Genomic DNA, 25,370 nt, shown 5'->3' on the forward strand with positions numbered 1-25,370 from the left:
GATGACATTAGGCCTTAGGTGGGTGTCGTAATGGAAGCGGTCACCCGTTAGTGCTGACGCTCAAGGCAGCTCTTGGCAGGCGGGGCTTCAGACCCCGCAGTTCTTGATCCTGGGTTAGGCCCACTGCTGTCCAGCTAAGTGCCTGAGTACATACGAATATACGAAATAGGAGCAGAAGTAGGCCATTCGGCCCCTTGAGTCTGCTCCGCCAATGAATAAGATCATGTCTGATCTGTTTGTGTTTCGAGTTCTACATTCCCATCTACCCCTGATAACCTTTGATTCCCTTACCTAACAAGAATCTATCTACCTCTGCCTTAAAAGTATTCAACAACCTTGCTTCCACTGCCTTCTGAGGCAGAGAATTCCACAGTTGCAGCATGACCCTCAGAGAGAAAAAATTTCTCCTCATCTCTATCCTAAAAGGACGACCTTAATTTTAAAATGGTGCCCCCTAATTCTGGGCTCACCTACAAGAGGAAACATCTATTCCACATCCACCTTGTCGAGACCATTCAGGATCTTATATACCACCCCTCACTCTTCTAATCTCCAGTGGAAACAAGTCCAGCCTGTTCAACCTTTCCTCATAAGACAACCCGCTCATTCCAGGTATCAATTTAGTAAACCTCCTTTGAACCACCTCCAACGCATTTACATCCTTCCTTAAATAAGGAGACCAAAACTGCACACAGTATTTGAGATGTGGTCTCACCAATGCCCTGTATAACTGAAGCATAACATCCTTACTTTTATGTTCAATCCCTCTCATCATAAATAATAGCATTCTATTAGCCTCCTTAATTACTTGCTGTACCTGCATACTAACTTTTGGTGACTCATATACTAGAACATCTAGATCCCTCAGAATTCTGCAGCTGTTCTCTGTTTAAGTAATACTTTGTTTTTTTATTTTTCCTGCCAAAATGAACAACTTCACATTTTCCCACATTATACTCCATCTGCCAGATTTTTGCCCACTCCCTCACCCTATCTATACTAGTCTGCAACCTCCTCATGTCCTCTTCACAACACACTTTCCTACCTATCTTTGTGTCACCTGCAAATTTAGCTATCATGCCTTCACTCCCCTCATCTAAGTCATTGAGATAAATTGTAAAAAGTTGAAGCCCCAGCACAGGCCCCTGCGGGACTCCACTCATCACATCCTGTCAATCAGAAAAAGACCAATTAACAATACTCTCTGTTTACTGCCAGCCAGCCAATCTTCTATCCATGCTAATATGTTACCCCCTACATTATGAGCTTTTATTTTCTGCAATAACCTTTGATGTGGCACCTTATCAAATGCCTTCTGGAAATCTAAGTACAGCACGTCTACAGGCTCTCCTTTATCCACAGCACATGTTACTCCTTCAAAGAACTCCAATAAATTAGAACCATAGAACACTACAGCACAGAAAACAGGCCATTCGGCCCTTCTAGTCTGTGCCGAAAATTGGTTAAACATGATTTCCCTTTCACAAAACCATGCTGACTCTTCCCAATTACCTTGAGTTTTTCTAAGTGCCCAGTTATAACCTCCTTAATGATCGATTCCATCACCTTCTCCACGACAGATGTCAAGCTAACTGGCCCATAGTGCCCTGTTTTCTGCCTTCCCCCCTTCTTGAAGAGAGGGACTATATTTGCTACTTTCCAATCTGATGGAACCTTCCCAGAATCTAGGGAATTTTGGAAAATTAACACCAATGTATCTACTACCTCATTAGCTATCTCTTTTAAGACCCTAATTAAGTTAATTCGGTGGGCCTTCCCCAAAGGAGACTGCGTGGGACTCTCACCGGCTCTCCAGGAGGTGGGTGACAACCTTGTCACTTCCGTTAAATACCCCCCAACGATTATATATCTAAGTTACCCTATCATTCCTTTAATCCCACGTGCCTCTACATTCCAAATAAATCTGCTATGAGATACTTTATCAAACACCTTGGCTGGGATTTTCCAGTCCTGCCTGTGGTGGGAATCATCATGGGCAAGGCAGAAAATTTGACGGACCAGGCAAAGGGCGGTTTGACTCCGGGCGGGAATTTCCGGTCTCACGGCGATATTGGGACTGGAAAATCCCAGTCCTTGTGAAAGTCCTTGGGTGCAACATTAACGTTCAATAAACCATCTGTTACTTCATCAAAGAGCACAATGAGCTTAGTCAGGCCTGAAGGACTGTCAACAAATGCTTACGCTAGCTGCTGACTATTCACCCACGCTTACACACCAAGCGAGGATTAATTTTTTTGCCTTGGTCCCTTGTCATTTTTCCACCACTGATCATGGGATTTTTTAATAACGTACCAGGACAAAAACATTTTCTCTTCAAAACAATGAATCCAATTGGGTGTTGGAGAAAGTACTTCAAAGGAACGCCGAGAATATTCTGATAACAAGGCCCTGGGGACGGGGGGGTGGGGTGCATTCCCTTTCACCACTGGGGCTCACAACAACAACTTATATTTATATACCGCCTTTAATGTACGGGAGCGCGGCCCAGAACTTATAGCTTACTTGGGTTGAAAGCCTCGCGCCCAACCTGGTATGAGCTTGGGGTCCCTTGTGAAGAGAAGAATCACAAACAGGCAGAAGAATATAGTCACAGCAACCTCAGCAAATCTGGAAAGACAATTGGAGGCAGTAAGCGACATATTGAGGAGTGAAATGCAAGTGGCCAGCAGAAAACGCAAGAAGACAACAAATGGTTCAACAACATGACCTGGCAACAGTCCCAAATAGCTTGGTCGCCACTTTTCAAGTTCCAGGGCTGCCTATCACATGAGGCGATTCAATTTCCTTTCATACTCAAAAGATTAAGTTTTCCCACTAGTTGTCAGCCTAACCGAATGTTACGAACATACGCAATAGGAGCAGAAGTAGGCCATTCGGCCCCTCAAGCCTGCTCTGTCATTCAATAAGATCGCGGTTGATCTCTTTGTGTTTCCAGTTCCACATTCCCATCTACCACCGATAACCTTCTATTCCCTTGCCTAACAGGAATCTATCTACCTCCGCCTTAAAAATATCTAGTGACCCGACTTTCGCTGCCTTCTGAGGCAGAGAGTTCCAAAGTCGCACAGCCCTGTGAGAGAAAAAAATTTCTCCTCATCTCTGTCCTAAAAGGGTGACCCCTAATTTTAAAACAGTGCCCTCTAGTTCTGGACTCACCTACAAGAGGAAACATCCTTTCCACAGCCACCTTGTCGAGACCATTCAGGATCTTACATATTTCAGTCAAGTCACCCCTCACTCTTCTAATCTCCAGTGGAAACAGGCCCAGTCAGTCCAACCTTTCCTCATAAGACAACCCACTCATTCCAGGTATCAATATAGAAACCACCTCTGAACTACCTCCAACACATTTGCAACCTTCCTTAAATAAGGAGACCAAAACTGCACACAGTATTCGAGGTGCGGTCTCACCAATGCCCTGTATAATTGAAGCATAACATCCTTACTTTATGGCCAATTCCTCTCGTAATAAAGAATAGTGTTCCATTAGCCTTCTTGATTACTTGCTGTACCTGCATACTAACTTTTTTGTGACTCATGCACTAGAACACCTAGATCCCTCTGCATCTCGGAATTCTGCAGCCGTTCTCCTCTTTAGTAATGCTCTGCTTTTTTATTCTTCCTGTCAAAGTGAACAACTTTTACATTTGCCCAGTTACATGTTACTTCATGCTCCACCTTTGCAGAGATGAGGGTGGGCGGGGCGGCGGTGGTGGGGGCAAGGGTATGGGGTGGAGGTACAAAATCAAATATTGCAATTTTTCAATGATCAGGCTTTGCTTTATAACTTACTGCATTCCCTGTCCCCTACGTGGCTTAACTTAAAGCTAGTAGAGGCACACAGGATAGATCTAAGCTTGATTCCTGGTCTGTGCTGAGTTGGGTTATCTTAGGTGGGACAACGGCAATAGTATTATCATTGGTCTCTTTTCCCCCTAAATTGAGTGAAGGGAGTCGACTTAGGTTCCAGTTCGTGATTGTGTTTCAAACAACCCCTGCAGGAAGTTCATGTGTGTATGGCTGTTGGTGAGAGTAGGCTTAGGCTTGATTTTGGCTCCACCTATAGTTCAATAGCCTGCTAACACTCACTGCCTGGCTAATCGTGATGGTGGCCACTTTCTGAAGGTGATGAGCGAGTAGGAAACTGCTCCGTGAAGAGGTCAGCAGCCTCAATAGAGGAGGAGGGGTGATATTTGTGAAAAAAGTGGAGTTGGGGTGAGAAAAGTTTCTGCCCACTGTGTGGTTCAATACGCACTAGGAACTTACCATTACCTCATTCAAGGCCCAGTATGAGGCCAGACTGTGTGAGCTGGTGAGCTTTCCAGACACAAATATTCAGACATTCAATGTAACAACCAACAACACTAAAGAGATTATCTGGACATTATCACCTTGCTGTTTGTGGGATATTGCTGTGCACAAATTTGTTGCTGTGTTACCCACATTACAACAGTGACTAGTCTTCAAAGATACTTCATTGGCTGTAAAGGGCTTTGGGACGTCTAATGATCATGAGAGGCGCCATATAAATGCAAGGCCTTTTTTTTCTTTTCATTTGAAATTGTGGGTTAAAGCACATTGAATCAATTAATACATCTGGAATTGTAAAGCTGGTCTCAGTGATGGTGACCATAACAACTATCACTGACTGTAGTAAAAACCCATCTGGTTCACTAATGCTCTTTAGGGAAGGAAATCTGCCATCTTTACCTGGTCTGACCTACATGTGACTCCAGACCCACAACAATGTGGTTGACTCATTCTTCCTGCCAAAGTGAACAGGCCCAGTCTGTCCAACCTTTCCTCAAAAGACAACCCACTCATTCCAGGTATCAATCTAGAAACCACCTCTGAACTACCTCCAACACATTTACATCCTTCCTAAACTGCACACAGTATTTGAGGTGCAGTCCCCCAAGTTATGCAGTCCTAGATCTAAAAGGACTGCCAAATATAACAGTTGCCAGCTGGCTTTACTGTCTTTGCTTTATTGCCACATACTACTACAGCCAATGCTGAAGCACATTCACTGCAGTAAATACGCACGTCATAGGACCCAGCTGTGTATATTCTGAATGGATTGCAGCCTTCAATCTAGCCTCTGCCTCCTTATTTTTTCTTCTCTTCTTCAATGATCTAAGGAATAAAAAAACATTGAAATTGAGATTACAAACAAAAAGTGGTTGGCCATTTAAGAAAACCGAAATTAAAATATAACATTTTGGAAATGCACAAGAGAAAATGTTATGCCAGAACTGTATAAAACGCTAGTTAGACTGCAGATAGAGTACTACGTACAGTTCTGGTCACTCACATGACAGGGAGGATGTGCTCACACCCAAAAGGGTGCAGGGGAGAATAATGAGGGTGTTGCCCAGACTGGAGAATTTTAGCTATGAAGAAAGATTGGATAGCCTGTGGATGTTTTCTTTGAAGCAGAGGAGGCTGAGGGGTGATTTAATTACCATGTATAAAATTATGAGCTGCCTAGGTAGAGTCAATAGGAAGAATCTACTTCCCTTAGCAGAGAGGTTAATAGAAAGGGGGCATAGATTTGAAAAAAAAATGGTAGGAATTGACGAGAACAATTTTCACCCTGAGAGTGGTGGGAATCTGGAACTCACTGCCTGAAAGGCGGTTGAGGTAAAAACTCACATCACATTTGAAAAAGATGTGGATATGTATTTAAAAGGGGGGCCAGTTATCTTAGTTGGATAGCACATGGCGCAGAATAACACCAACAGCTTGAGTTCAATTCCTGTCCCAGCTGAGGTAGACATGGGGCCTGCCTCCTTGCCTACCCCATGCTCAATGCAGGGTGGGGGTCCCTCAAGCTGTATAATCAATTGTTCCTCTCTAATAGAGAGAGATGACCATGATCCCTTGTGGACAATAGCTAATTATCTACCTACTCATGCATCTGAAGTGCCATAACCTATGCCAACAGATGGAAAATGGAATTAGGTTTTTAAAAAAAATCTTTCTTGGGATGTGGGCATCGCTGGCATGGTCAGTATTTATTGCCAATCCCTAATTGCCCTTGAACTGAGTGACTTGCTAGGTGATTTCAGAGGGCAGTTAAGAGTCAACCACATTGCTGTGGGTCTGGAGTCACATGTAGGTCAGACCAGGTAAGGATGGCAGATTTCCTTCGTTTGTGGTCGCAAACGAGCTACAGTGGGTGTGTGAGGGTGGTGCAAGACAGACGAGTGTGACAGACCATGACAGCAGATCTCCTGGCAGGAGTAGCTACAAGCCGCAGCATGAAGAAAGAGTGCCTTTCATTAGACCTCTAGGTTCTGAAACATCAGCTAGTACGTTTTGCTTTGTTTTTCAGGTGATGAAAGGCCTAACGTGTGTTTCCATTTTATTAAAAGGTTCTCTGAGTGTCTGGGACTCTGAACGCTTTGGTTTTGGATGCACACATGAGTTGTTTACATATTTTTATTTTGTGTTATTTTATTTTGAGTTTGAGGTTGTGCAATGAGCTAGTTGTACCAACATGCCAAGGAGTGGTGGGGCATTTAACTCCCACACCCTCACCACTGCTCCCCACCAACTCCCACCATGATTCTGAACTTCTAACCTTAGCCATGTGTCTATGGAAAGGTGCTCAGAGGAGACCAGTAGATTCACCATCATAAGAGAGGCAAAATTAGAGAAAAGGGGCACAGATAAAAGGTGTCAGCTGTGGCTTGATTGTTAGCACTTTCACCTCTGAATCACAGGGTTGTGGGTTCAAGCCCACTCCAGGACTTAAGCACAAAAAATCCAGGCTAACCCTCCAATCTTATACTGAGGGAGCAGTGCTGCACTGTCAGATGGAATATTAAATTGAGGCTCTGCCTTCCTTCTCAGGTGAATGAGAAAGATCTCATGGCGTTATTTTGAAGAAAAATAGGGGAGTTATCCTTGCCGTCATGGGCAATGTTTATCGCTTCAACAATGCCAAAAAAAATTATTTGGACATTATTGCATTGCTGTTTGTGGGAGGTTGCTGTGCGCAAATTGGCTTCTGTATTTCCTACATTACAACATGACTATACTTCGAAAGTATCTCAACAGCTGTACCTCAGTGCACTTTGGGATGTCCTAAAGTTGTTAAAGGTGCTATAGAAATGTAAGTTCTTTCTTTATTTTCTAATGCTAGGTGCCCCTCAACAACTGCTTCCCTCATTCAAAAAAATGTTTTATTATCTTTTTATTTAACATTATAAAGCTTAATCAGTACAGGAATTTCAGCTTACCTGGTGTACAACTGGTTTAGCCATTCATGACCAGATCTGACTGGACCATATCAATCACTATCAAGCCTCACCTTCCTCTGCCAAAGCTGTTTAGTGCTGCAGGATCATCCTGGAGATTTTTTTGTATTCATTCATGGGATGTGGGGGTCGCTGGCTAGGCCAGAATTTACTACCCATCCCTAATTGCCCGTGTTCAGAGGGTATTTAAGAGACAACCACGTTGCTGTGGGTCTGGAGTCACATGTAAGCCAGACGAGGTAAGGTCAGCAGATTTCCTTCCCTAAAGGACGTTAGTGAACCAGATGGGTTTTTACGGCAATCGGCAATGGTTTTGTGGTCATCATCAGACTTTTAATTCCAGATTTTTATTGAATACAAATTTCACCATCTGCTGTGGTGGGATTTGTACCCAGGTCCCCAGAGCATTACCATGAGAAACTTGTGTAGCTCTATCATGATTGAGATCATTCGTTCAACTGCCTTTACTGTTCTTCCCCCTTTCCCATTCAACTGGATTCTGCCCTCGGGTGCCCCCCTACCCCTCCATCCCACCCACTGCCCTAGCCTTGAACCTGCTATCACCCATTGTCCTCTATGAGCTCATTTTGTCCACTTCCCATTCCTAAGCTACTACTAACCACCCAGTTTCCCATCCGGAACCCTATTCCCTCTCCTCAGATACTGTCCCTCTCTTCCATTCAAAATTAGCACCATCATCCCCTTCCCAAAAAAAAATGCATTGGACCCCTCTGCCATTGCAAACTGACTCCATCTCCAACCTAGCTTCCATGAAGACTCGAAAAGCAGAGAGAAAGTGCAGAAATGGTCTACTGTCAACTCCACGGCAATATTGACAGAGGCCATGAAGACAACCGTAATGGAGAGTCTCAGTTAAAGATGCCATATAAATGTTAAGTTTTGTTGTTGTTGTTGTCATGAGCTCTATCTAGGACTTATACAGTTGATAACTTGAAATTAATGATTCCAACATTACAGATTTTCATGTTGTACTGCCTTAAATACACAAATGTGTACATGTACATTTAAGTGTTGGCAGGTAATATCTGGAGGCAAAGACAGAAAGCAGCATAATTAAATACCAGAACCTTGTGGAAAGGAGAATTTAGTCTTTTGGGAGAGGGGAACATTTCCTCTACTTGGACAGGATAGCAATATAAACAGAGCAGAAAAATTCCCTATGATTGCCACCTCAAGCAAAATTGTAAATGTGTTCTTGCCGAATGTATTCACGATTTCATTAGACATAGCAAAAGTAAAACTTGTTGTTTACTACATTGATGTTCTGCGTGCACTATCCCACCTTGTACCTTAGGTTGAGTCCTCCGTACAGGATGGAAATCCAGAGCCATGCAAGTACCAGGAATACCAAAAAGATAGGGAAGGCAAACAGGAACCAGGAGCCAAAATTCAAATCGTCCGAATCAGGGAAAGTGCTGACGAAAGAACTCAAATTGTAAATACGTCAACAAGATAGAATTATTCAGGATTAATTACATAGCATTTACAGCACAGGAGCAGACCATTTAATTGCTGACCACTCATTTTAGACTCCTCACATGCAGAAATAAGGATGTGATCCTGGAAATCCATTTTCTTGCATTTTCCTAGTGCCACTACCTCTCTTTGCCCATCTTACCACCCCCCCACCGCCACCCCAGCCCATTGTGTAAACTCAGGCTAGGGAGGCTACCTAATCTCATACCTCGAAGGTCGTCACGCTAGAATTGTAAACTTAAAAAAAAATTGAAGGACAGGAAAAAACATTCGGTGGGATTATCCACACCTGCCTGCTGCCGGGATCTTCCTGTTCCCGCCGCAGGTCAATGGGCTTCTGGTTAGGGCCGGATAATCCCGGCCATTGTGTTCGATCCTAACGTCGAGCGCTTGTTTGCAACATGCAATAACGAGTTACCAGCCTGCTTTACATCTCCCTCAATCGCTATTTCCATTGGCTTTATGGATGTCGGACGATCAGGCTCCTCTGAATAGGAAATAAAAGCAGAAAATGCTGGAATCATTCAGCAGGTCAGGCAGTATCGGTGGAAGGAGAAACAGAGTTAATGTCCTCAGGTCCCAAGAGTTCATCAACCTGAAACATTAGCTCTGTTTCATCTCATCTCTTCACCCAAGAGCTCATCAACCTGAAACATTAGTTCTGTTACTCTCTTCACAGATGCTGTCTGGCCCACAGAGCATTTCCCGCATTTTCTGCTTTTATTTTGGATTTCCAGCATCTGTAGCGTTTTGCTTTTGTCTCCTCTGAATAGGAGTTGGATAAGGTAGCTGGACATTTACCTTAAATTATTTTACTGTCAGGTAATACAGCATACTTCAGTGAGTTTCTCTTCCACTCTGTCAATTTAACCGCTTCTCTTATCTCATTCTCTAAAGGCAGGCTCTTTAATTAATGCCAGCTACTCCACAGCTAGCCATTCTTATATTAAAAACAACAGTGGGTCATTCAATATCTCAAGCCTGTTCCACCATTCAATTAGATCAAGGCTGATCTGTACCTCAACTCGATTTCTCCACCTTTGATTTATAACCCTTTACCTCATAAAAATCTATCAGAATCTGGAAAGCTCAAATTGTTTCACCGTCCACAGGCTGTTTGAGGTGGAGAGAGGTGAGAATTCTGCATTTTTGCTACCCATTTTTGTGTGAAAAAGTGCTTCCTGATTTCACTCCTGAATGGCCTAACTATAAGGCTGTGGACATGACATGTTGGCCAGTTATGCAATTATTAGTCGTGTTGTGTGACACTACCACCGTGCTAAATGGGATAGATTTCGAACAGATCTAGCAACTTAAGACAGGGCAACCATGAGGTGCTGTGGGCCATCAGCAGCAGCTGAATTGTACTCAACCACAATCTGTAACTTCATGGCCCAGCACATCCCCCACTCTACCATTACCATCAAGCCAGGGGATCAGCCCTGGTTCAATGAAGAGTGCAGGAGGGCATGTCAGGAGCAGCACCAGGCACACCTAAAAATGAGGTGTCAACCTGGTGAAGCTATAAAACAGGACTACTTGCGTGCCAAACAGCATAAGCAGCAAGTGATAGATAGAGCTAAGTGATCCCACAGCCAAAGGATCAAGTCTAAGCTCTGCAGTCCTGCCACATCCAGTTGTGAATGGTGGTGGACAATTAAACAACTCACTGGAGGAGGAGGCTCCACAAATATCCCCATCCTCAATGATGGGGGAGCCCAGCACGTCACTGCAAAAGATAAGGCTGAAGCATTTGGTACAATCTTCAGCCAGAAGTGCTGAGTGGTTGATCCATCTCGGCCTTCTCCAGAGGTCCCCAGCATCACAGACGCCAGTCTCCTGCCAATTCGATTCATGCCACATGATATCAAGAAATGGCTGAAGGCACTGGATACTGAAAAGGCTTTGGGCCCTGACAATATTTCGGCAATAGTACTGAAGGCTTGTGCTCCAGATCTTGCCGCGCCCCTAGGCAAGCTGCCTCAGCTACAACACAGGCATCTGCCTGGCAATGTGGAAGATTGGCCAGTATGTCCTGTACACAAAAAGCAGGACAAATCCAACCCAGCCAATTACCGCCTCGTCAATCTACTCTCTATCATCAGTAAAGTAATGGGAGGGGTCATCAACAGTGCTATCAAGCGGCATTTGCTTAGCAATAACCTGCTCACTGACACCCAGTTTGGGTTCCACCAGAGCCAATCAGCTCCTGACCTCATTACAGCCTTGGTTCAAACATGGACAAAAGAGCTGAACCCCTGAGACGAGGTGAGAGTGACAGAGAAGGAGGAGCTTAGAACAATCGCCATCACTAGAGAAAAAGTACTGAGCAAACTATTGGGATTAAAGGGTGACAAGTCTCCAGGGCGTGATGGCCTACATCCCAGGGTCTTAAAGGAAGTGGCAGCGGAGATAGTGGATGCATTGGCTACAATATTCCAAAATTTCCTGGATTCTAGAAATGTTCCAGTGGATTGGAAAAATGTTAATATTCAAAAAAAAAGGGGGGGGGGGGGGGGGTGGGGGTGGAGGCAGAAAGTAGGAAACTATAGACCAGTTAGTTTAACATCTGTCGTTGGGAAATTGTTGGAATCCATTATTAAGGAAGTAGTAATGGGGCATTTGGAAAGTCAAAATGCAATTCATCAGAGTCAGCATGGTTTTATGAAGAGTAAATCATGTTTGACTAATTTGAATTCTTTGAAGATGTGACAAGCAAAGTAGATAATGGGGATCCTGCAGATGTAGTATATCTGGACTTCCAGAAGGTCTTTGATAAGGTGCCGCACAAAAGATTAATACACAAGATAAGATCACATGGAGTTAGGGATAACATATTAGCTTGGATAGAGGATTGGCTAACCAGCAGAAAGCAGAGAGTCGGGACAAATGGGTCTTTTTCTGGATGGCAAGCTGTAACTAGTGGGGTGCCACAGGGTTTGGTTCTTGGGCCCCAACTATTTACAATCTATATTAATGACTTGGATTCAGGGATGGAAGGTACTATAGCTAAATTTGCAGGTGACACCAAAATAGGTGGAAAAGTAAATTGCAATGAAAAAAGAAAAAAATTACAAATGGATATGGAAGGTTAGGTGAATGGGCCAAAATTTGGCAGATGGAGCTTAGCATAGATAAGTGTGAGGTTATCCATTTTGGCCGGAAGAATAGAAAGGTGACTTATTATTTAAATGGAGAGAAACTTCAGAATGCTTCAGTGCAGAGGGATCTGGGTGTCCTTCTGCATGAATCACTGAAAACTAGAATGCAGGTACAGCAGGTAATAAGGAAGGCAAATGGAATTTTGGCATTTATTGCTAAAGGAATAGAGTATAAAAATAGGGAAGTGTTGTTGCAATTGTACAAGGCATTGGTGAGACTGCACCTGGAGTACTGTGCACAGTTTTGGTCCCCTTATTTGAGGAAGGATGTAGTTGCACTGGAGGCGGTTCAGAGGAGGTTCACTAGATTGATTCCAGAGATGCGGGGCTTGTCTTATGAGGAGAGATTGAGCAGTTTAGGCCTATACTCACTAAAGTTTAGAAGGATGAGAGGAGATCTAATTGAGGTATATAAGATGCCAAAGGGGACAGACAAAGTAGACGTGGAGCGGATGTTTCTCCTTGTGGGACATCCTAGAATGAGGGGCCATAGTTTTAGGCTAAGGGGTGGTAGATTTAAATCAGAGATGAGGAGGAATTACTTTTCTCAAAGGGTCATGAATCTGTGGAATTCACTACCTCAGAGTGCAGTGGATGCCGGGACGCTGAATAAATTTAAGGAGGAGATAGACAGATTTTTAATTAGTAACAGGTTGAAAGGTTATGGGGAGAGGGCGGGAAATTGGAGTTGAGGCCGAAATGAGATCAGCCATGATCGTATTGAATGGTGGGGCAGGCTCGAGGGGTTGAATTGCCTACTCCTGCTCCTAGTTCTTATGTTCTCCTATCTAGGTAGCATTTGACCATCAAGGAACCCTAGCAAAACTGGAGTCAATGGGAATCAGGGGAAAAACTCTCCACTGGTTGGAGTCATATCTAGTACAAAGGAAGATGGTTGTGGTTGTTGGAGGTCAGTCATCTCAGCTCCAGGATATCACTGCAGGAGTTCCTCAGGGTCGTGTCCTCAGCCCAACCATCTTCAGCTGCTTCATCAATGATCTTCCTTCCCTCATAAGGTCAGAAGTGGGGATGTTCATTGATGATCGCTCAATGTTCAGCACCATTTGCTGATGCAATCCATGTTCAATTGCAGCAAACCTGGACAATATCCAGGCTTGGGCTGACAAGTGGCAAGTAACATTCGTGCCACACAAGTGCCAGGCAATGACCATCTCTAACAAGAGAGAATCTAACTATCACCCCTTGATGTTCAATGGCATTACCATCACTGAATCCCCCACTATCAAAATCCTGGGGGTTACCATTGATCAGAAACTGAACTGGTCTAGCCATATAAATACTGTGGCTATAAGAGCAGGTCAGAGGCTAGGAATCCTGCAACGAGTATCCCACCTCCTGACTCCCCAAAGCATGTCCACCATCTGGAAGGCTCAGATCATCCTGGAACTCCCTCCCTAATAGCACTGTGGGTGTACCTGCACCACATGGGCTGCAGCGGTTCAAGAAGGCAGCTCACCACCACCTTCTCAAGGGCAACTAGGGATGGGCAATAAATGCTGGCCCAGCCAGCGAAGCCCACATCCCGTGAGCGAATTAAAAAAAATTCGGACATCAGAGTAAAACCCTATCCTGGCCTCAATCCGCCTCTTTGCACACAGGCTTCACCGGACAGCGATCCGGAATTGGAATCTTAGCTCATTTCTTCCCCCTCCTTCTGTTCACTTCAACCGAACGTAGTTCACTCCACACAAACCAGGCTTCAAATGTGGGATATTCCTGGTCCCGGGAGCCTGGGCCTCTGTTTTTGCGCCTACGCCATTTTAAACTCTGAACGATTTGAAGACTCTTATTTTGAACCCAAGCATTAGAAATGTATTGTTACCTTTTCACCTGACCTTTAAGGATAATGTTTGGTGGTGTCCCTGTTAAGGTGGCTATCCCTCCGATAGTGGCAGAATATGGGACGGAAATAAGCAAACCCTTGGCGAAGTCCTTGTCATGCACCACGTCACATTCAGTTGTCTGAGCTGGACCTTCAGGTTCAGGTTCCTGTACCTCGTTCTTCCTGGGGTAAAAAAAAGAGTAAATATCGTTACCTTTTCCTGCAGAAGTCAAGGGCTTCTGTGGAGTTGGCGACAGGTCCTCAGACCTAATACTGCCTAAATGATATACTTCATCTCTGTATAAGAAGACTCTTGGTCATAACACTAAGCTTTATAGCCCAACCAACAGTGTAAGCTGCTTAAAAAAAATGAACATTCCCAGTTTTATATTTCACCCTAGCATAGGGCTGACATTATTATGGCTACCAGCCCTAGCATAAGGTACTCAGTTTATAATACTCCACTATCAACAACAGGAAATTGCATTTATATAGCGCCTTTAATGTAGCAAAATGTCCTAAAGCACTTCACCGGAGCATTATCAAACCAAATTTGACAGCGAGACACTAACGGTATGACACCTACATTGGGCGGAATCTTCCCATCCCCGGAGACTGGCTTGAAAGCGGAATTGGGAGGAAAGTTTAAGGACAGTGTAAGGCTGACGGGCTGACACGCTCCCACCCCCAGCCAATCTCACCAGAGGCGGAGTCAAATGGGCAAAGGCCACCCAGCTGGATAGCCAATTTGAATAATTAAGTGGCTATTTGTGGGCATGCTGCTGGGGAAGCCTCGCTAAGGCTGAAGCCCGGCAGGTGTCTGAAGGTGGCAAACTGGGGGCAAGTCGGGGGTCAGGTGGTGGGGTGTTCCACGAGGCCTCTTCTAGTTCCTCCCTCCCTCAACAGAGCCACAGGATCAGTGGTGCCACAGCCAAGGCTAGTGGTGCTGCCTCTGATTGGGCCTGACATCCTCAATTGGATGGCGGATGCAGATCACTGACAGTGATGTCTCAGGCAAGATGCCTGCATCAAACATGGTGCAAGTCTATCAAAGACCGAAAGGAACACACACCGCCTTGCTCCCTCCAGCTCCCCTCGTTAGGCATCCCGCTCGCCTGACTCCTCACCCACCCCACTCGCCATCCCTCTCCTGGCAGCCTCGGCACCCCGCTTGGCACCCGGTGGGGCTGGGAAGAACGTGGCAAGTGGGGGACGGCGAGGGGGCTGGGAGGGAGGTGGCGAGCGGGGTGGAAAGGGTCCAGCAGGGAGGAGGTGAGCGGAGGTTCACAACGGGGCACAACTAGTGGAGGAACCGCATAAGCTGGTGGATGGAGTGGGTGCTGAGTGGGCATGCGCAACTGTCCCCATGTAGCAGCAGGAGTTAAAGTCAGGATAGAGGCTCAGTTCCCAGCGCACGTGGCCTAGTAAGTTACACTGTCACACCACGCATCGGAGAGGGCATATTACAACCTTGTGAAACAATTTTCCTTTCTCACCCCTTAAATATAAATTCTACAGAAAATACAACAACAATGATCAACCTTCAAACTCTGAAACAAAAAGCTGCAAAGAGACGCAATGGTGAAAAACGGCAGGGCCGATGAATGGTGCGATACAGGTTTGACGGTTTCCGCTGGATGCTTACTCTTACTCACGCAGCCCATTGATTTTATTCTTTCTGAATAATTCTAAATTTTCTTTGCTGCAGCAGTTGGTCTTTTCACAAATGAGTCTGGTATCCTTCACCAAACTTTCTGAAAACCTGTCCCAGCTGTTGATTGCCATCTTGACGACATTTGTCTTAAGCTTGTTCTTCACGACGCTAACCTCTTGTCTCGCTGCCATGTGGTCTCACAAGGTATTGTTTTGGATTTGCCTTACCCAGCTTAGCATGGCATTAGCCAGTAGCAAAAGGAAATCTTCATAAATATACAATGTCACAACACACTGTGATCAAAGGAATTTTGCTCCCTTTTTTTAAGCACTCCTTAAAGTGCTCCTTAATTCCTACCTTTCACCCTCTGTTTCTTGATTATCATTAATCTCCTCGGCAGCTGATTCTTTGTCTTGTGGTTCCTCTGAGAAGAAAAGAATCCTCATCATTATTTATTTCCTTGTTTTAAAGTTCGTACTCTCACTGCCTCTTTAGATGACATATACAACTTAAAAAAGAAAGAGAGACTATCATTTATATAACATCTTTCACAAGACGTCCCAAAGTGCTTTACCCCAATTCAGTCCTTATGAAGCGTCACCGCTGTTTTTGATATGTAGAAAGCACGGCAGCTAACTTGTGCACAGCAAAGATCCCATAGACTGCAATGCAATGAATGCCTCGATCATTTGTTTTCATTGTGGTTTGAGGGGTAAATGTTAACAAGGGCATCGGGAGCACCCCTCTGTTCTTGTTAGATTAGTAGTTGTGTGAGATCTTCTACCTCCAGCTAAAACGGCATATGGGACAATGGTTTAACATACCAGCTGGAGAATGGCATCTCCAACGGTTCAGCACTCTCTCAGTACTCCCTCAGAAAGAAGGACATCAAAGGCAAGAGCAGGTCGGCGGCACTGGCCTTGCCAGTGGTGCCCACATCCCATGAAAGAATAAACTTCAAAAATATCCTAACTGTCCCACCCTATCATTCAATACCTAAACTCAAATGTTCTTATTGGTGTTATTATCATGGATGATAGTAGCCCATTAAAATAAGGTTGATTGGAAAATCTCAATTTTTGTGTCTACTACCTTGACTGGTAGATTATTAAAAACATTTCCCTACTCTTTGAGTGAAGAAGTTCTTCCTAGTATCTGTTTTAAATGTCCTGATCAGTGATAGGTCCTCAACAGTCTTGCTTTTAAGTAATATATTCTGTCAGACTTTTCCTGCATCTTGACAAAATTAACATGCAACTTGTAGGAACACGCTCTGGGAGGCTTCTTAGTCAAACAAAATGAGAGCTTCCATGGTTGCTTGTACCCAGTCAGCCCTTCAAACAGCCATCTTCTGTCCCTAGGAAACCCCGCCCTAGAATTTATTCCCCCACGCTAGCCACACATTGGTTGAACAAATCACGTGACCCCTGCTCGGTTGAACTGATCTTAAAGTGATAGTCATCACATAACTTACCAGGAACGGGAAATGGAAGCTCATCGTCCAATTTCCCAATTCTGTGGCCGGTAGCCACATCCCTGATCTGAACTTCTCTGGATGACCGGACAATGATATATGGAGGTGAGCCAATTTTATAACAATCTTTGAAATAAAACACTCGCAAACTGACACACTGTGCCCTGAATCATTGTGATCTATTAAATTTGCTAATTATTACTTATTTATTTATTACTCATTTATTACTCATCCCCTCCCTCTTGATCTTTCACATTGTATTAAATTAGGGTTTATCATCAGCTACGCATAAGCAGGTGCAATGAACTAGGCCAAATTTGGAACTCATCAGGAAATTAGGAGTTTGATCAAATGGAGCTGCAACATAAGAAAATAGAGCTTAAAGCTTTTGAACTACACATGCAAAGCACCGGGTCTATATAGTTACATTTTATTAAGGGGGAGGGAATATGAGAAATCAGAAGTGACCATTTTGGTTTGATGTCAGCCAAACTAAATAAAGATCAAGCCAGCTATTCCTATGGCTCAAAGATCATTTGGAGGATGCAGTGATTTTTCAGAGGTCATTTCTTTTTTCAGGCTGTAATAGTCTGTGCAGACGCTCGCCTCCCTTCGCATTGCTTCTCCTGTTACCAGTCACCCGTGGCCCTTCTTCAGACTGGACAGGACGCATTACAGCTGCTTCCAGTCTAAAATTATTTAACAAAAATGTTTTGCTTCCTCTCTGCATTTCAGTTAACCAATTACTGACAATGGAAGCCTTTCTATTTTCCAGTATTACTGCCTTTTTTTTGTATTTTCAATGTGTAGAACAGAAAGAGCATTTAAATTTGAAATTGGATTGAGCTTAAGAGTACCTGTGTTAGTGGTCCCATCCTTTTCCTCAACATCACCTTGCAGCTTCTTAAGGATGGCAGAGGCTATAGGCAGCATCATGGTGGTAGTGGCTGTGTTACTCAGCCACATAGACAGGAGGGAAGTGGTCAGCATCAATCCCAGTATAATCCTAAAGAACACAGCGAAATATTAGGATTCCAATCATGGAACAATATAGCACAGAAGAAAGCCATTCGGCCCATCGAGTCTGAGCTGGCACTTTGAAAGAGCTATCCAATTAGTCCCACTTCACTGCCCTTCACCCCCAGCCCTGCAGGTTCTTCTCCTTCAAGTACTTATCCAATTTCCTTTTGAAAGTTATTATTGAATCGGCTCCTAACAACCTTTCATGCACTGCATTCCCGATCATCATAACTCACTGTGTAATTTATCTTCCTCATTTTGCCTCTGGTTCTTTCGACAATTACCTTAAATCTTGAGTCTTCTGCTTAATGACATTTTTGCCACTGGAAAGACTTTCTCCTTATTTGTTGTTTCAAAATACTTCATGACTACCCACCCCCCCACCGCCTTAACCTTTTCTGCCATAAGGGGAACAAGCTCACTTCTCTAGCCTCCCCCACCCCAAATCTCTTAAGCAATTTCTTTTTACATCTTTCTTTCTGCTTTCTCAAACCACGGAATGATTTTTCCCTTCTCTCGATCTGGCAATACGCACAGTGATGATCAACCTCAAACTTCTCAGTGGTAGAAAAATGACAGCATTTCCACGTACACTCGAGCATGTCAGACGGTGCATTGTCCATTGCAGAGAAAGGTGAGCGGCAATTGTGCCCATTTCCTCTTTTTTCCACCTCTCCCAAAATCAGGGGGGCGGCATAGTGGTATTGTCACTGGACTGGTATTCCAGAGACCCAGGGTAGTGCTCTGGGGACCTGGGTACAAATTCCACCATGGCAGATAGTGAAATTTGAATTCAATGAAAAATGCGGAATTAAAAGTCTAGTGATGGCCATGAAACCATTGTTGACTGTTGTAAAAACCCATCTGGTTCACTAATGTCCTCTAGGGAAGGAAATTTGCCATGCTGTCCTTACCCAGTCTGGCCTACTTGTAACTCCAGACCCACAGCATGCTCTCTGAACCAGGACAATAAGTGCTGGCCTGGCCAGTGATGTGTGCATCCCAGGAAACAATGACAAAAAACTCTGGTGAAACATTCCCTCTCCCCTTTTTGAAGGTTAGAAAAGCACCCGAGTGGCTCACATCGATGCTTCCTTTCCTGCCCTGAGGGAGGAAGCCATTCGGTTCCCCCGCCCGCTGGCCCATCTGAAATTGCAGAGAGCGGGGATCTGTGCTGTAGCTCCTAAACTGCAAACCCGTATCGGGTCACTCAGCACTGATTGGCTAAACAACAACTGCGCTAACATCAGAACCGTCAGTGCCGAAAACCTGAAACAAAGACAGTAAATGCCAGAGGTAGGAAACAGGACAAAAGAGGGCAGGCAGCTTCCGCGAGTTAAGAGAAACAACCGAACGTGGCCAGAATTTTACGCTGTTCCCACTCCCCGGAGTGGGGGGGGGGGGAGGAGCGTGAAATTGCACGGACGGAATTTCCTCTGGGTTATGGCTCGCCCCAACCTCGCAACAATTTTACGCTGGGGTGGGCAGGGCCTTGGGTGGGAAGCCCCCCCCCGATTGAGGCCCTCCTTAAGTGGTCAATTAATGACTACTTAAGGGCCGTCTCCCGCCCAGCCTCAATTTTTAGGCTGGTTGGCGGATGAAAGTTCAGGGGGCGGAAACCTGGAAATAAAGGTAGTTGGATCTCAGGCAGGAAGGAGGGGGCAGGGGTGGGTTGTTGGGTTGGTGGGGGGGTGGCGGGGTTGTGAGGTGGGGGGGTGGCGCCTCCATCAGAAGCTCCCTTTTGACTGGGGGGCATGCTTCTCTTAAGACCCCTGGACCTCCTTCCCCCCACACCAGAATATCCCCCCTGGACCTCGATTGCCCCCCCCCCCCCCCACCCCCACCCCCCCAAACCCCTTCGTGATCCCACAGGCCTTCCCCAGCCTCCCCACCCTTGGATCGCCTGACACTGACCTTTCTCCCCTGTTCCCAGGGCTTAGGGCAGAATTTTCAGGTCGGCGGGCCCGGGATTGGCCAATTGAGGCCCGTCCAGCGTTAAGCGCGGCATCCCCAATGGTCGGGAAGCACTGGCAGTCCCTCGAAGGCCGCCGGCGAAGAAGCACACAGTCTGCATTGTGGAGAGGGTACCTATGGCCTCAGCAGCGGCTGGAGACGCCATGGGGAGGGCAGGCCGGGTGGGCACTCGGCATCCCCCCCCCTGCTTTTCGGACGAGTGCCTCGACGTGCTCGCGGAGGAGGTGGCTACCAGGAGGGACACCCTCGTACCAAGGGATGGAAGGAGGAGGCCACCACACACACCTGAGGAAGAAAGCCTGGGAGGTGGCAGCACAGGTTAGCAGCCGTGGCGTGGTGCGGCGCACGTGGGTGCAGTGCCGGAAGAGGTTCAATGACCTGCTGCACTCAGGAAGGGTGAGTACCGTGTTGGCATGGGTCAGTGTGCAGAAGTGTTAAGGTGTGGCCATCCCCCCATGGACCTCAGGGGTGTTAGAGTCTGAGTGCCAACTGTCAATGACGCCAGAGCTGGCCAAGTGGGTGAGCCCTGGCCACTTGGACTGAGTGCCTTGTGGCTCGAGGGCCACGAGTCGGATGTGTCCTGCGAGGTGTTTTTAAGGTGGAGTCAGCCAGGCTGCAATGCTGCTGTAGGTAGAGAGTGGACTAATCAATGCTCCTCTATCCATTCCGGAGAAGACAAGTCATAAGCCAATGGAGAGGTCACAGACAGGGGGAGACCTGCCCAACCTGCTGCTGCTGACCAGGTTCGAGCAGGACGCCCTTGAGCTGGAGAGCCGACACGGTCCCCATGCAACAGGGCGCGGAGAGAGAGGGGCGTCAGATGAAGGTAACAGCGCAGTGCACAGAGGTGAGAGTTTATCGTGCAACAATTCTATGTAGTCTCTTCATTGATGGGAGCCTCAAACCTGGAGTCCCCATTGATCATTGAAAGACGATGGCACCATGATGCAAATCTCCATTGTCTCACCAGGGTGCCTGGCATTCACAGTGACAGTGCAACGACTTTAACTAATGACATGTCCTTGTTCTCCCTTAGAGTCGCCAGCTCGCACTCAATCGCAGGACCCCAAAAGACCACCCCTGATGCCAGAGGACTGCCAGGCTTCATTTGCATCTGCGTCACACCTGCACCATGAGCCAGACACCAGCGCAGACACCAGCACCTCAGTGGGCATTAGATCATCGGTTACATTGTCAGTGTATATTGGTAAGGGCACTTCACACTCGCTTGAGGTGCAGGTGGAAGCAGAGAGTGCCCAGGGCGCCAGCAGTCGGAGGACTGCTGGAGACCAGGGCGATGCTGGGTCGCAGACAGATGATGAGCCTCCGGGGTCATCCATTGGGCGGCAGATGCTGGACGTCCAGTGAGATGTGTGGGAGAATCTGACAGAGATCCATGAGGGTCTGCGTGCCATGGTCTCTGTTGTGGAAGAGTCCATGTGGAGCATTAACACTGCGTTGACCCCCATGGCCGAGCGTACTGCTTCCTCCACTGAGAGAGTGGTGGCAGCTCCAGGGACTGAATCAGGGGTTCCTGGGGTTGCACTTGGATCTGCAAGCCCTCACACAGGCACTGAGCTCAGGTGGTCAGTGCCAATGTGCGATTTGGATGAGACACCCAATATCCTAGCCCATCCATCAGTGGCGAACAGGGAAATCCAGAGTGACCTCACGTTGGCACACTAGTTGGTTGTCCTCTCTGTGGGCTCATCTCAGGGCACTGTAGATGATGGCAGCAGCTCCTCCGCCCCTCTGCCAGTGACCATGGCATCTGATGAGGCTACGATGGCTTTTTTAATTCATTCACAGGGTGTTGGCTTCACCAGCTGGGCTAGCATTTATTGCCCATCCCTAGTTGCCCTTGAGAAGGTGATGGTGAGCTGCCTTCTTGAACTGCTGCAGTCCATGTGGTGTAGGTGCACCCGCCGTGTTGTTAGAAAGGGAGTTCCTGGATGTTGACCCAACGACAGTGAAGGAACGGCGATATATTTCCAAGTCAGGATGGTGTGTGACTTGGAGGGGAACTTCCAGGTGGTGGCGTTCCTATCTATCTACTGCCCTTGTCCTTCTAGGTGGTAGTGGTCGTGGGTTTGGAAGGTGCTGTCTGAGAAGCCTTGGTGAATTCCTGCAGTGCATCTTGTAGATGGTACACACTGCTGCCACTGTGAATCAGTGGTGGAGGCAGTGAATGTTTGTGGATGTGGTGCCAATCAAGTGGGCTGCTTTGTCCTGGATAGAGTCCAGCTTCTTCAGTGTTGTAGGAGCTGCACCAATCCAGGCAAGTGGAGAGTATTCCATCACATTCCTGACTTGTGCCTTGTAGATGGTGGACAGGCTTTGGGGAGTCAGGTGAGTTACTCGTCACACGATTCCTAGCCTCTGTCCTGCTCTTGTAGCCACAGTATTTATATGGCTAGACCAGTTCAGTTTCTGGTCAATGGTAACCCCCAGGATGTTGATAGTGGGGGATTCAGTGATGGTAATGCCATTGAACATCAATGGGCGATAGTTGGATTCTCTCTTGTTGGAGATGGTCATTGCCTGGCACTCGTGTGGCACGAATGTTACTTGCCACTTGTCAGGCCAAGTCTGGATATTGTCCAGGTCTTGTTGCATTTGGACATGGACTGCCCCAGTATCTGAGGAGTCACGAATGGTGCTGAACATTGTGCAATCACCAGCAAACATCCCCACTTCTGACCTTATGATGGAAGGAAGGTCATTGATGAAGCAGCTGAAGATGGTTGGACCTGGGACACTACCCTGAGGAACTCCTGCAATGATGTCCTGGAGCTGAGATGACTGACCTCGAACAACCACAACCATCTTCCTTTGTGCTAGGTATGACTCCAACCAGCGGAGAATTTGCCCTGATTCCCATTCACTCCAGTTTTGCTAGGGCTCCTCGGTCAAATGCTGCCTTGACGTCAAGAGCAGTCACTCTCATCTCACTGGGGAGATGCCAGCCGTGGCACTGGCTGCTCCCTCCCAGGCGGGACCAACACAGGCTACACTGGCCAGAGGACAACCGCCAAGATCATCAAGGCCAACAAGACAGCAGAGTCAGCAGGCTGGCTCCAATGCCGGTGCCAGTGAACTATAGGTGGGGGGCACCATGATGTAGCACTCGCAAACATAAGTTTAAGGCACCATGAGCAGAAGAGGGTCTGTTCACGGGTGATCTTCTGTTCAGTTATGTTTGGTTTATATGGCTACTGGTGTAGACATCAACACCAGTAATGGTCATGTCAATGTGATTTCAATGTGACAATAACATTAAAGTTGCTTTTGTTGTGATGGCCTGAGTATGCTTCACCTTTTACTTTTGGTGCAGGGTACGCCAGTATGTAATGCTGGATGTGAGTGGCTCTAAACTTTATTGCACAGGCACTGAGTGGACTTTGGGTTCACATGACAGGGGCATTTTGGACATCCTGGATGGAGGCGTTAGCCCTGGCATGAGGCGGGAGCTGTTTTTTGGCAGCCTAGCTGAAGGAGCGTTGGATCATGGTGTTCCTGGTGTCCCTGCCTCCCTGGAGGTCACAGAGGTCTGCCTCCACGCCCTCAGCGTTCTCCTCACCGTGCTCCTCTTCTGACACACTACTGGATTCATCCTCTGTGGCCTGTGGAGCTGTGTCAAGATCCTCCTCCTCATGTAGGTCCCCCCTTTGTCAGTGCCAGGTTGTGGAGAATGCAGCATGCAACCACATCAGTGACACCCGCTCTGGGGGGTATTGTAGTGCACCCTCTGGCATCGGAAGCGCATCTTCAGAAGACCTATGCTCCTCTCTACCACCGCCCTTGTGGAGGCATGGCTCCTATTATAACACTGCTCAGCCTCTGTTCTTGGGTGGCGGAGAGGCATCACAAGCCACCTTTTCAATGAATAGCCTTTAAAACCCAGCAGCCACCCATCCAGTTGGGTTGGAGCACTGAAGAGCCTCAGCACCTGGGAGTGTCTCAGGATGTAAGCATCATGGGAGGTGCCAGGGTATCTTGCACAGACTTGCAGAATCTGCATCCTCTGATCACACACTATCATGAAGTGAATCCCTTCCTGTTGACGAAGGCACTGGGCTGACCCACTGGCGCCTTGATGGCCACATGTGTACAGTTGATTGCACCCTGGATGCAGGGAAACCCAGCAATCGCTGCAAAGCCTCTGACTCACTCTGCCTGGCTGGCCTCGTCCATATGGAAATGAATAAACGTCATTACCCACCTGAACAGAGCTTCTGTCACATTCTTGACGCAACTGTGGACAGCTGATTGGGAGATTCCACACAGATCCCTCACTGAATAGAAGTTGAGGGCCACTGTGACCTTCAGAGCCAGTGGTATGGGGTGTCCACCCACACAGTTGGAGCTGATCTTAGGCCCAATCATCTGACAAATGGAGGTCACAGTCTCCCTGGAGAGGCGGAGTCCCCTTCGGCATTGACCTCAGAAATATTGAGGTAGCTGCATCGCCACATGTAAACCCTGGCAGCAGGATAGTGGCATCTTCTCCGGCCCCTGCCACCTTGGGGTACCTACTGGCCCTGCGCCCCTTGTGCTTGCGCCTCTCTCCTGGAAGCTGCATTGGAACACGTGGCCTCCTCTCCCTCCTGCCCTCTCTTCCCCCTCAGAGGAGGTGCCTTCAGCAGAGACCACAATCCCCATTACCAGAGTTACAGTAGGCTGTCTGATACCTGGATGGGTCCATACGATCTGAATCCTCTGGGGTCCTTGGGGACACTAATGAGTCCTGAAATGAAGGCTGGAAATGCTAACAATGAAGCCCCAAACAGAGATGAAGCCAAGTACCAAAAAGCAACCGGCTGCCAACTATCTCCAAGATTCCTCATTACTCACACTGGCAATGCTGCAGACCCTTTTTATCCTGCCCTTGGATGAGGTTTTGCAAAATGTTGGCTGCCCGCCTGCCCATTTTGCCCGTGCGAAGAGCACAAAATCGCAAAGGCAACATGAAATCTTGGTCAACTGCCTTTTTAATGGCCTTAACTGGCCTTGATGGCGGATGCAGCTCCAACCCCCGCACACGCCTGCCGACCGAAATATCGTGCAAGCATTGGATGACGTCAGGATGCTCAGCCTACGTCATCTCACGCGATTTCACTTCCGATCGGTTCGGGCACCCACCCGCCCGATCAGTGTAAAATTCTGCCTTTAAGTCTCAGGCAGCTCCGTGCAGTGCCACCTCCGGCCACTGCAGCACTGTTGCTGGAGAGACTGGACAGCTGCCGGCCAATCTGATTGGCTAACAGCTCTCCAAGGCGGGACTTCCTTCCGAGTGAGGGGCGGAAGTCCCGCCTTACGCCAATCAATGCGCGTTAGAGTGTAAAATGGCAGTGGGGCTTTTGGAGTCGGCGGGCATGTGTTCCGAACCCCCACCATCCTAAATATTCAGGCCAACGATAACTTGCATTTATATTTTAACATAGTAAAATGCCCCCATGCG

General features: G+C 46.9%; 1 protein-coding gene across 1 annotated transcript in view; it reads right to left on the reverse strand.

Moving 5' to 3' along the window:
- The window catches only part of LOC144688434 (Na(+)/dicarboxylate cotransporter 3-like), a 64,689-nt gene that overhangs the window by 31,692 nt on the left and 7,627 nt on the right, over positions 1 to 25,370 (reverse strand). Inside the window, exons 3-8 of the mRNA XM_078554958.1 lie at positions 17,773 to 17,921; positions 15,799 to 15,865; positions 13,788 to 13,970; positions 8,597 to 8,722; positions 5,068 to 5,157; positions 2,524 to 2,628 (exon numbers count right to left, since the gene is read on the reverse strand). Of these exons, the coding sequence (XP_078411084.1) occupies positions 2,524 to 2,628; positions 5,068 to 5,157; positions 8,597 to 8,722; positions 13,788 to 13,970; positions 15,799 to 15,865; positions 17,773 to 17,921 (720 nt within the window). The remainder of the gene's footprint in view (positions 1 to 2,523; positions 2,629 to 5,067; positions 5,158 to 8,596; positions 8,723 to 13,787; positions 13,971 to 15,798; positions 15,866 to 17,772; positions 17,922 to 25,370) is intronic.

The sequence above is a fragment of the Cetorhinus maximus genome, chromosome 13, assembly GCF_964194155.1.
Source record: "Cetorhinus maximus chromosome 13, sCetMax3.hap1.1, whole genome shotgun sequence".
Classification (NCBI taxonomy): domain Eukaryota; kingdom Metazoa; phylum Chordata; class Chondrichthyes; order Lamniformes; family Cetorhinidae; genus Cetorhinus; species Cetorhinus maximus.